The following is a 12,640-nucleotide window of genomic DNA, read 5'->3' as shown; positions in this document are numbered from 1 at the left end:
ATCTGTCACACTAAATAATCCCAGAACCAATCCAATATATGCTAATATAACCATCTGATAAAAGTTAGTCTACACTAGGCACTGCACTTACTTTCCTTTTTCCCTTTCCTTTTGGAAGATCCAGATGAGCGAGAAGATGCTGCAGACCAGGGTCCAGGTGAATGCTGGGAGGTTAGCTCTACAGATCGGTGTTCATGGGGAGACTTCCTGCTGGGAAGCTCTTCTTGAATGCTGGAATTGCTGCTCCCACTGATACTGCCATAGAACAAAAAACACTAGCTGAAGATTCCCAACTCCCCTATTCCATGCCACAAGAAATCCACATGACTTTCTTGAGGAGACAGATGACTAAAATCAGGGCCAATTTTATGTTGCCACATTACAAACCCATCTTGAGAAACAAGATGACTTTTGGTATTAGAAATTGGTAGCAGTTGCTAGGACACTCAGAACTTAGACCTGATTCGGAGTGTACTGAATTTCAGACCAGATGTAAAATTACAAAAGATGGATATTTGCATAATTTCAGATACAAGTTTTTATGGGCATTCAACTACAGATTTGGATACACATATGTATTACCCTGAAGTTGATGGAAATCTAGATTGCACATGGATGTCTGATATTATTGATAAACTTGTAGAACTATACACTTTTTCAACAGGGTCATGCATTTATGAAAAAATTAAAGGGACAGTGTTATGTGAAAGGTGGTAAGTTGTATTAGAAGCTAAATTAGAAGCTAAATTGCAATATTTGTTTTCTTCTGTAAGAGAACATTTTACAGCTAGCCATATAACAAACATGAAAAATGTGCTGTCTTCCACTTATTCAGGCCTACACAAAAACTGTAGACAAACATCTGTTGCTGCCCTCCTTCCCCAACAAGTTGATAGGATTATTGCTTCTCCCCTATCCCACTCCAAATCCCTCCAAAGATGGAAAATTCGATGTAGCTAAATTTTGAAAAAAAATCAGCAAGTAATTTGAATCCAGCCATTTTCACAATAAATTGGAAGATCTGGAATGCCATGGTCTTGAATTCCAAGCAGTTACAGAGAAGGTTTCAAAATTCTATCAGAATTTTTTTTTTTTTAAATTTCTGTTACTAAACCTTACTGGAACCTTGAAAAAATTCTAGATGTTTACAACAACTACTACAAAAAGACAGTAAAAAATTATAATTTGGCAATTACACAGGGCTTAATATCTTCAAAGAGTTTTGAACATTAAGCCTCATAACAGCTATGAAAGGTTAGGAACTATTATTCTCACATTCTACAAATGGGGCAACAAGACCCAGAAGGGATAAGTGACTTGCCCAAGCCAACATAAGAAGTCAGGGCAGAACTAGGATTAGGTCTCAGGAGTACTCAATTCTCTGTCCTACACTGCTTGCTCCTAGGCCATGTGGCTTGACATATTAGTTGTGTAAGGCCACAGGTACAGCGGAACCTCAGAGTTATGAACCCCAGAGTTATGAACCCCAGAACCGGTCAACCACACACCTCATTTGGCACCAGAAGTATGCAATCAGGCAGCAGCAGAGACCCTCCCCCCCCCCCAAAAAAAGAAGCAAATACAGTAAAGTACTGTGTTAAATGTAAACTACTAAAAATAAAGGGAATTAAAAAAAAAGATTTGACAAGATAAGGAAACTGTTTCTGTGCTTGTTTTACTTAAATTAACATGGCAAAAAGTGGCATTTTTCTTCTGCATAGTAAAATTTCAAAGCTGTATTAAGTCAATATTCAATTGTAAACTTTTGAAAGAACCATGTTTTGTTCAGAGTTATGAATGTTTCAGAGTTATGAACAACCTCCATTCCTGAGGTGTTCACAACTCTGAGGTTCTACTGTAAATTATTTACCAAATCCTACTATAAGGAATCGTCTTTTTCACTAATGGGATAGCATAGTGTAACAGTACCCTTCTGGGGGATATTCACACATTATTTGATGCAAAAAGGAAGCTGCTTATAAGTACTCAGAAATTCAGTATCATTTTTCATTTCAATTTTCTCCAAATGTTTCTACATAATTACCTAGGCTCAAGAGCAATCGGTTTGTCTGTCAAAGTTCCACTGCCCTGTGATGAAACAAAGTCATCTTCATATGAAACAACACTATCTGGAGGGCTCATGGTAGGAAGTAAAGGTCGTAGGACTGGAGACCCACCATTTGACCTTTCCTCTAATCCTGTGAAAAGGGGGAGAAAAAAGAAAAGGAAAAAAAAAAAAGACAGTTGATACTAAACTCCATGTAGCTCACATGACAGGAAATGATACTGCAGGCCTTAAATACTTCCACCAGTACTCAGTAAGAAAGAATGCTTTCCCAATAGAAGCATGCTAAATGAATATGATAGAACTGCCACTGGATGTCTAATACAAAATGTCAACTATATTCTGCCTCTTTTCTATACTGAAGTAAAAAGCCACTTGAAAAATGTTATCTGGATAACGTGATGCTTGGGAGTGGAGCCATCTGGAGAGCTAGAGGGAGTAAATTCCATCATCTTTGAAGAATGAAAAAAATAATCAAAAAGGACATAATGTAAATTAGCTTGTGGAAAACATTCAGCATCAAATGACTACAGTATCTGAAGGCAAGAGCAAGTGCCAGAGGACAATTAAGTGCACTGGTAAGAGGACAGAATAGCTATGCACAAGAATAGAATGCAATGTCCTGGCATGAAAATTCTGGAAAATATGCAACAAGGCACCAAATAGAGCAATTAACACTATAGACTTGCTCACTTAGCAAGAAAGATCCTGCCTACTGATATACCACCAGCGCCTAATCTATGAACACCAGAGATTGCTACAAAGATCTCAATTCATTACCTGTGTTGTCTGCCAAACTATTTTTCAGAGCTACCACTGGATAAGACTACATATGAAGAGTTGAAGTTAAAGAAAAAAGGAAAAAAAAAAAATCTACCCTCTACTGAAGTAATCTACCCCTGACTGTGCAGCACTATTTTGGTGAGTGAAGAGAATCTGGCATATATAGAGTCACTGACATTACTAGATTAAACAAATCTTGCAAACAGTATGCATTCCATATTTCAGGAATAACTGAAATGGGAAGAGAACGGGATGAAATGCTGGTAAAGCTTTGGCACAAAGCTTGATCCTTTTGTTAGAAATAACTCACTTAAGAAATCGCATCGGTGGGATTGGTGGGTGGATTTGAAATGGAGCTGTGGTAGGAGGAAGCATACTCCCAACCACTGGCTCAGCTCCCACCGTTGGCTCCATTTGCCCAGCTACATTAAAGAAACCTGAAAAAAAAGAACAGGGGCAGGACTTACCTTTTTCTCAGCAACAAGACCCTTTTATTATTTAATAATAAAAAAAAGCTTTCCAACCCAGAAGCTGGCAAAGCGGTCTGAAAATAGTTATAGATGCCAAACTGAAAGTAGATGTCCACAATAGCATGTATTTGAAGTATATTTAAAGGGACAGTGCTCCAATGAGCGTACATGGACTTCAGATGAACAGAATGGGGAGGGAAAGAGAAAAATACAAGTGGCTTACAAACAAGGAGACGTTAGGGAGATTTCTATGGTACTGTAACAGGTGAAGTCAGCTATCAAACACATTCTGGTCCTCAAACCCAACGCAAGGTAGTTAGGTGTAGCATAGCACTTTGGATATGACAAGATACCTGATAAACCCTAAGTATACAATTCTAAAAATATATAAAAATTAACATGTATCACACATAGTTCAATGTTCTAAAATCATGGTAAATACATTTAAAAAATACAGTTCACTCCCAAATTAGTCTGTGTTGCATTTAACAGTTGAATAGGTCCAAAATTCTAATTACCTACACTCTGCAGGAGTGTAGCAACCTAAATACAAAAGCAGTCTTCTGCTTCCAAAAACAATGGAATTCGCTTCCTGGAGCAGGAAAAAATAAAATCAGGTCAATCAATTATTACTCAAAACTACATCCATAAAACTTCCCTGTGAATTGTAAGAATGGCCATAACAGATCAGACCAATTGTCCATCTAGGTCAGTATCCTGTCTTCTGACAAGGATCAATGCCAAGTGCTTCAGCGGGAATGAACAGAACAGGTAATCGAGTGATTCATCCCGTGTTGTCCACTCCCAGCTTCTGGCAATCAAAGACTAGGGACATCCAGAGCGTAGGATGGCATCCCTGACCATACTAGCTAATAGCCATTGATGGACCTATCCTCTATGAACTTACCTAATTCTTTTTTGAACCCAGTTATAGTTTTGGCTTTTACAACATCTCCTGGCAACGAGTTCCAAGGTTGACCGTGTGTTATGTGAAGAAGTACTTTTTTGTTTTAAACCTGCTGCCTATTAATTTCATTGGGTGACCCTGGTTCTTGTGTTATATGAAAGAATAAATAACCATTCGTCATTCACACTTATGCCTTATTAACAGTTCCTTATTAATCCATCTTCATATTTATTGAGATACTTGAAAATTGAGTCACCACCAGTAAATTCAACTACAAAATTCAGTCAATATGGAAATTATGAATGTACCATGGTGTAATCTTTCCATTTCTTTTCCTTACCTTTGCCATGTAGTTGGTAAGATTTTGCAAATATGTTGATGACACTATGTGGACTTCCCTTGGCCAGTTCCTCCCATGGTCCCTTGCTTTGTATGCCACTTGTCTGTGTGAAAAGTGGTAAATACTTTTCTGCCTCCTTCTGAAACTCTTTTATGGGCTCAAAAGCAGTTCTCTCCCCAACACAGAACTCCTTTTCTTTTAATACCTCAGCAATTTTCAAAGGAGACTGCCTATGTTGGTCACCTTCCTCCTCGGAGAGACTCCCCTCACTTAGAAGAGGCCCTTCACTGATTGAATCTGTGCTGGAATTGTGAGTAATTATTCCTTTGTTTTGACTATAAGCCTGATTTTCAGACCCAGGGGAGTCAATCTGCCTCTTTGATAAATGTCCTAGCATTCCTTCAGGTCTTTGACTCACTGGGGATCTCATTCCAAGGCTGACTGCTGCACTATGAGGCCTGATAGTTTCAGGGAGCTTTTTAAATTCACTAAGGTTGCCCACTCCAGGAAGGTTATCATCAAAGGTTGTATGAGACACACAAGTAACCAACATTTTCTGAATTCTGGCTGAGAAAACATCTTCATTATCCTCTCTCACAGGGGGACTCACAGCCTTAGCCCAGCGTCCATCATCCTGGTTCCCCAGCAGTAGTTGCTCAGAGTTCCACACTGAGCCATAGTTGATGCCAGCCCCAGCTAACTTCTTGGCTTCACTTTCAATTCTGCTAGACAAAGAAGCAGCTGTAGCTTTCAGGGCTTCAATACGATCCAGTTTACTCTTATATTGGCTGGTACCAGGCTTTACCAAGAGATCGTGCTGTGCAGCAGATGAAGTCACGAAAGGCTGAGGTGTCAAAGTCAAGGATCCCACAGCTGTGTTGTGATTCCTCCTGGTTGTCAGTACTGAGTCAAAGTCCTTTGGCAAAAGGCCCATCTGCTCCAGATCCAAAAGCTGAGAGAAAAGTCCTCCACTTGAGCCAGCAAGAGGTTGTGGGTGAGAGAGTTGGACTCTTGGGCTCAGTCTATCTGGCTGTATCCACATAGGCTCCATCAAATCATTTCTAGAATCAAAAGACAAGACTGAAATTTGTGACCAAGTGCAACATTTGTGAAGTACTAAGAGTTCATGTGAACATATATCTTTGCAACAAAAAGTGTTTTTCACAGACATCAAAACACAACAATCTTTTGGGAAATAGAAATTATAGATGTACCAAAAATAGAAATGCTCTATACTGTATTTACATAAAATATACAGCATATACATACAAAGTCTAAACACTCTCTTAAATTGCATTATGTTGTACCAGATAGTATTCGTTGGTAAGAAAAAGCAAGATTTTTGCAGAAGTTTACAGAATGCAGTTCAGATGACACCTTGCTTTCCCTGCCACTCCTGTCTCATGGAATCTTCCAAGCCCAGAGAATCCTCTCCAGTTTTACTCACATTACCCTCCCAAAACTTCATAGCAACTGACACACTGGGCAAGGACTAGACACATTTAGTGTGGAATACAAGCACATTCACAAATGTATAAATAAAATAAAAGCCTTTTATTATAGCTAAGTTTCCCCTAACTAGGGTTCTACAAACGCATTCCTCTTCCAGTGATCCACAGTCTTGGAATTTCCTTCTTTAATCTTACTAGCACATAGTCTGAATATTAGATTTCCTGAAAAACTCACCAGCTAAGTCCTGCTTCTCAACTTACTACATGGCTCTCCAAATAAATTATGCAGCCATTTTAGTCTCAGTTCTTCCCTGTTATTAGCACCCATATAATGCAATATGTATATACTACTGTGATGGGCACCTGAGCAATGCCTAGGTATAGTGTGTACCAGTGTAGTATTTGAACTATTACCACTTGAATTTCCTAGCCCTAGCTAAAACTCTGCCTGCCTAAGAGACAAGTATTGCTACATTCCAAAACTGAGTTTTAATTTGACCAAGGTAATGAGATACATAAATTTAAAAAATGGTATGTGATCATGTAATTAAAGACCAGATCATAGGACACATGTACAAGGGGACAGAGGTAAGCCTTAACAGTTATTTCCTCACTTTTGAATGTTTCAATGTGCATTCTGAATATTTTGTTAATATAAATTTGATTAAATTTAGTAAGTAGTGTCCATTAGTTTAAATGTCCAGAAAAGAAGATTGTCGATGCTACAAAGAACTTACAACCTAAATTAGACAATATATCAAATGACCAGATGACAGTTCAGTGTGAAAACACTGCGCAGAGATTCCACTCCATGCTGCTTCTGACTTTAGTGAATTATTGAAAAGCTTCACAGAAAATAAGCAAGAGTCTGCTTGTTACACAAGAGGAAGAGAGATTATTCCATGTATGAAGGCAATGGTGGAAGGATATAAATTGAGTATTTTGGAGGAAGCAGAAGGTTGAAATAGGAGCAAGCTGGGGAATAGGAAGACGTTAGAACAAAGATGCAAGCAGAAACAGACTTGTGTGGAGCCCTGAAGGTGAGAATCAAAAGTTGGCACCTCAGTCTGAAAGTGAGGAAGAAAATAATGACGTGATTCAAACAGAGAATGACAATCTAACTGGCAGATATGGTTATATGATTACTTGTTCTTGCACAGGGATGACAGAGGAAAGACCAGTCCCTGATGTGGAACGCAAATCTCTGTGAGATATCTAGAGAAGAATAACAGCAGTTGATGTCAATTATATTTTAAATACTATTTACAGATGCTATAATTTTGAGGCAGATTGGTAACCAAAATTTAATTTTTCATACATTAGATTCCTGTACAACCTCAAAATAAAAATTTATTACTGTACTTCAAATAAGTCACTGACTGAAACATCCATACTTACTTACCTAACAAGAGGCTGTGGAGGTTCCGACAGGGACATATCACTACTGGAAGATGCACTAGGAGGACGCTCCTGTACCTTGTTTTCTTTGTCAGATTCCCCAGATGGTTGATATCCAGGCCTGGGCTAGAAATAAAGAGAAAACACTAACAGCAAAATTTTCAGAAGCACCTAAAGTGACTGAGTAGCTTGAGTCTCATTAAAGTCAAAGGGACTAGAAGAAACTCCACGTTAAAGTTTTACTAGCATGCAAAAATAGAAAAAAGGAGAGGGCATTCAAGATTTTTGTCCCAACAAAACTGACTGGGACACAAGCTTTACTCACACACAAGAGCCAGCCAAAGAGGAACCAGGAAAGTTAACAGTGATGACCTGTCATCCAACAACCACATTTCACATTCAGCCTCAAATAGCAGTGAGTTGAATGACCTCAATAGTCACAGCTCTGCAAAAGTAAGCTGAACTGAAGCCCCTCATTCAGTCTGAGGCGTTTTATTGTATGCATTTCTTAAGTTTCAATCACTGTATCAGTTAATCAATACATTAAACTCAGATGCTGGTTAGAATTACAAGATACTGAATTTCCATTCACCATTATTGTGTGTCTTGCTGACGCGAGGAGATTCTGCAGTTTATCTGTCTTGTGGGCAAATAAAATTTTGGTTTGTGGTATAGATCATTATTTTCATAGGTATAATCTGCTTCTTTCCTTAACTGCTAGCTTAATAAAGATAATTCAGGACCTTCTTAAGTATTCTACCCTCTATTTCTATGCCTATCTTTAAAATACTGAGTAGTGAAACTGCCATACCTGCATTTCCTGAGCAATAGGGAGCTGAGAAGTTTCCTCTAGCAAAGTGTGTTCCAGCAACAGTTTAGAATAGGTTTCCTGTAGTCGCCTAGCTGCTGAAGGTTCAGAAGTTGGCATGTTCTTTGCCTTAGCAAAAGCCTCTCTCTGTTTCTTGTAAAGCTCTTGAAGTCGTTTGTTCTTTCGTTCTGTTGCCTCTTTCTGTGCCTTCTTCTCTTCATTCTGCCTCCTCTTCCTCTCCTCTTGCTGTCTAATAATGTACTGGCGAACCTCATCTGTGTCATAGTGACGCTTCTTGGAGATAACTTGAGGCTCTTCACTAGCAGCTAACTTGTCTGGTTTCCTTTTTGTTGGACTGTGGCTCCTGGCACCTTGTGTAGGCACTGCAGATTTCTGACTTTGCCTTTCCCCATCTTTCTCTTGTTTTGTACTTGGAATCACTGAGTCCAGCTGCAGGTCATCAAGAATTCCACGTATCTCTACAGGCAGAAAGTCCTTATTTAAGGCGGTATGGTCTTCATCTTGTTTACTACCTGGAAAAGTAGAGTCCAATTTCTTCAGGTTACTCTCGGACTGTACTTTACTCCTTGACCATTCAGAACTTCTTGGACAGGTTTTGTGGGTAACATCCAGCCTGGGATCTGACCCTGTCCTTCCAATAGGGCCTGCTGAAGAATTAAAGGTGTCAGATGATACATCTAAACATTCTGAATGGGAAAGAAAGGTGGGGAGGGGAGATTTTCTTTGTTTCAAACAAATCACATAAAAATGATCAATAATTGAAGAGCATAAAAAGTAAGGAGATGAACTAGTATTCTTTTGTCAGTTCCAACTGAAAGAGAAAACATCCTGTTTTATATATCAAAAGCACTGTACTAAAAAGCTTTGATATATAAAGTTAAGATTTGGGAAGTAGAAGCCACCACTGAAATATCTGCAAAAAATTTTAATGCACCAAGCAGAGCCAATGACTTCCAAAGATTATATTTATATATTTATTTATATATATATATATATATATAATACTAATATAATAACTAATATATAATAATATAATATAGTACTAATTGGAAACAGATAGGCTGTAGCCAGGACACTGCTACCAAAATGCACATATTTTAACAGTTTCCATTAGCACTACTATAGTTAAGGATCTATCAGTTTATAATTAAATCCCTTCCATACAGCTTTACAAATATGCTGTAAAGTTTGCTTCAGAATGAAACTAGACCTTGGGCAAAAAAATTACTACAAGTCCAATTTTTCTTCCAAATTTGATGTGAAATGTGTACATTGTTGGAATACCCAAAGAATCTTGCAAGTTTTATAGTCTTTTCTTTACAGCTTTTTAAATCAAAATGGCCACATCAAATTTGTATGAAACAAAGTGTCCATCCATATATGAATCTAAGAATGAGCTATCATAGTAATCTTAAGTAAAAATATAGATTTGCCACATTGGATTGGACTGTAGCCATTAAGACCAAAGGTGGCCAAAATCTGCTGCTTCAAAGGAAAGAAGAATTCTTGTAATACACTATTACAACTCTTTAACATGGGAAAAAATTCTTCTTGATCTCTACAGTGAGAATTTTGTGTCATGAAGCTTTGGAATTACTTTTCTCTTAACACCATAACTACAAATGTGAGAGTTCAAGGATTTTGCTTTTGCTATAAGATGCAGATCAGAATTTGCCTCCAAGTTTACAACCAGGATTCTTTAATTATGGCGAGGGTTACAAAAAGGTATAACTGATTCCATAATAAAACACAACTGAAGATCTTAAACTACAACCCTGGGCTTATCTATACACACAAATTTCACCAGTTTTAATTATAGGTGTAATGTTGCACCAAATTAGCTAAACCACTGCAACTTTTTGTAGTGATATAAGTGTTCACACAAAGTTGCAAACTGGTGCAACACCACTCTTTTTTAATTCAAAACACAGATGAATTTTCTTCCAACTTTGCAGAAACGCTCTTTGCTTTAAAAGCAAAAACAAACAAAAACCCCCACACTTGGTTACTTATCTTACAGTATCTGTGACTCTTCAAGATGTTCTCGTCTGTGCGGATCCCACTCCAGGTGCCCAGTTCAGTGCCTTGATCTTTGGAAAAAGCAGTGTCCACTGTGGCCGGGTGCCTGCATCCTGAATGTCCTCACGCTCTCCCCTGTCCCTTCCCCCGATACAAGGGCATAAAGGACAGAGCAGCTGCAACTCTCCCTCAGTTCCCTGGCTAATTCAGAGAACTCCAAAAAAGTGGGGAATCGAGGCTGGATTGTGGAGCTGGATCCACACAGATGATAACATCTTGAAAAACCAGTTACTGTAAAGGTGAATAACCACTTTTTCTTAATCAAATGTGTTCATGTGGATCCAACTCCAAGTGGCTGATAAGCAATGCCCTATCTGGAGGTGGTATAAAGGAGTCCTGACTGCCACTAAAGAATGGTTATAATACTGCAGTGCAGACCTTGGCATCTGATCCTGCGGTCAGATCAAGGGAGCCCTCAAGGAGTGCATGTAGCTGACTTGCAAATGTCAGATATGCGGAAGTTTCTGAAACAAGAAAAGGAAGCAGTTTATGCTCCAGTGGAATATGCTTTAACCTTTGGAGGAAGAGGTATTTCAGCCATATGGTAGCAAACTGATGCACTGAGTAACCCATTTTGATACTCTCTGGGAGGAGATGATTTAGCCCTTCAGGTCACTGGAGAAAAGGCAATAAAAGACAGGAAGACAGTCAAAGGATCTGTCCTGAAAGGGTAGTATAATAAAGCCCTTGAAACATCAAGGCATGGAGTTTCTTCTCCCTGCGAGCAAAATGGAGTTTAGGAAAGAAAACAGGTAAAGTGATGGACCAGTTTGAATTAAACCTGGATGTTAGAAAAACCTCGGATGAGGTGTCAACATCACCTTGCCTCTGCAGAACGTTGTGTAAGGAAGATCAATCACAAGAGCTTGGACGTTGCTGATCCTACTGGCCGACGTGATGGGATTAAAAAGACTGTCAAGAGAATGAGAGGTGGTGGAAAGAGCATACTAAAAGGTGCTCCAAGAGTGGCATCATGAGGTTTGCAAGGATGATATTAAGATTCCATGCAGGAGAGAGTTCTCTGACTATTGGGTAAGTATGCAGTAACTCCTTTAGAAATCTGGATACCATAGGATAAAAAAATGAATATGACTGGACAAGTGCATGACATGTAGCAAATGCTGCAATGCGGATTGTAATGTAATTGAAAAAACTCCAAAATGTTTTAAATATATGATATAGTTAAGAATCTTTGGTATAAAAGCTTTCAGCAAGTCAAAGTTGTGCTGAGCTACTCAAGCTAAAAAATTTTTCCATTTGTAGGAAAAAGACCTCCTCATGGCGGATTTCTGCTTTGGAACAGGATCTTGTAGAGAGCAGACTCAGTCAGTGACGCTCAACAAGCCTACATCCAGACTATCAGATGCAATGACCCTTGATCTTGATGTAGTAGCTGACCTTGATGCTGCAATACTACATTTAGGCTTGGCAGAATTAAATTCTAATTGCTATCTATTGGTAAACTGATTTTCAGCTGACACACTGAAATCGACGAAAAAAATATCAATTAGTCAGTGAGCCTACTGGGATCGGATATCACCAGCCCTGTAACCATGGAGGGAGCACTCTGTAGCGAGTCCCCTACAACCCTGCTGTCACAGGAGTACATGAGTGGGTCAGAGACAACAGAGCTGCAGAGGGCTCCCTGAGCAGCCTCAGGACTGGTGGCACCCAATCCCTACAGGCACAAGATACAGCAGGAGGTTGTGGTCCTGGCATGGCAGAGCAGAGACCCCTGACCAGGACTGCAAAGAGGAGGAGCCCCCAACAGCAGGGGAGGCCACACCACTGCTGAATGGCTCCTGCAACAGTGAAGTGAGCCCTCTGCAGCCCACTATCATGGATCTACTCCCTCTCACCAGCTGGGAATGCAGGGGGTCTCTGCTCTGCTCCTCCAGGATTGCAGCCATCTTTACACCTTGTCCCTGCAGGAATTGAGTGTTACTGGCCATGCAGGGAGACCTCTGCTGCTCCACTGTCACAGGAGTGAGGTGCCATGATAGTGCAATTGAAGAGGGCTCCCTGCATGGCCACGGGGCCAGTGACACCCGATCCCGGAAGGAACAAGGTGTCAGGAAGGCTGCAGTTGTCCTGGCCCAGTGGAACAGAGACCCCTGGCCAGGATTGCAAGGATGAGGACAAGCTCCTGGCTATAGGGGAAGTCACTACGCTACTGAGAATTTCCTGTCCGGGAATGGCTCCCACACTCCCGGCTGGTGAGACTCAAGCCCCGAAGGCATAAGGTGTGGGAAAGGCTGCAGTCCTAGCTCAGCAGAGCAGACACCCCCGGCCAGAATTGCCTCTCCCTAGTCGCAGAG

The 12,640-nt window shown here is 39.9% G+C and overlaps 1 protein-coding gene across 5 annotated transcripts in view; it reads right to left on the bottom strand.

Moving 5' to 3' along the window:
• CEP350 (centrosomal protein 350) overlaps window positions 1-12,640 on the bottom strand; it is a 136,863-nt gene that overhangs the window by 75,950 nt on the left and 48,273 nt on the right. For 2 of the 5 annotated variants that reach the window (XM_077825402.1, XM_077825404.1), the window contains exons 10-14: window positions 8,226-8,929; window positions 7,419-7,540; window positions 4,566-5,626; window positions 2,045-2,198; window positions 92-255 (exon numbers count right to left, since the gene is read on the bottom strand). In XM_077825402.1, coding sequence (XP_077681528.1) covers window positions 92-255; window positions 2,045-2,198; window positions 4,566-5,626; window positions 7,419-7,540; window positions 8,226-8,929 — 2,205 coding nt within the window. The remainder of the gene's footprint in view (window positions 1-91; window positions 256-2,044; window positions 2,199-4,565; window positions 5,627-7,418; window positions 7,541-8,225; window positions 8,930-12,640) is intronic. The other 3 variants (XM_077825403.1, XM_077825405.1, XM_077825406.1) reach the window with 3 other exon arrangements.

Source organism: Eretmochelys imbricata, chromosome 8 (genome assembly GCF_965152235.1).
Source record: "Eretmochelys imbricata isolate rEreImb1 chromosome 8, rEreImb1.hap1, whole genome shotgun sequence".
In the NCBI taxonomy this organism is placed as follows: domain Eukaryota; kingdom Metazoa; phylum Chordata; order Testudines; family Cheloniidae; genus Eretmochelys; species Eretmochelys imbricata.
This window is presented reverse-complemented; position numbering and strand designations above follow the sequence as displayed.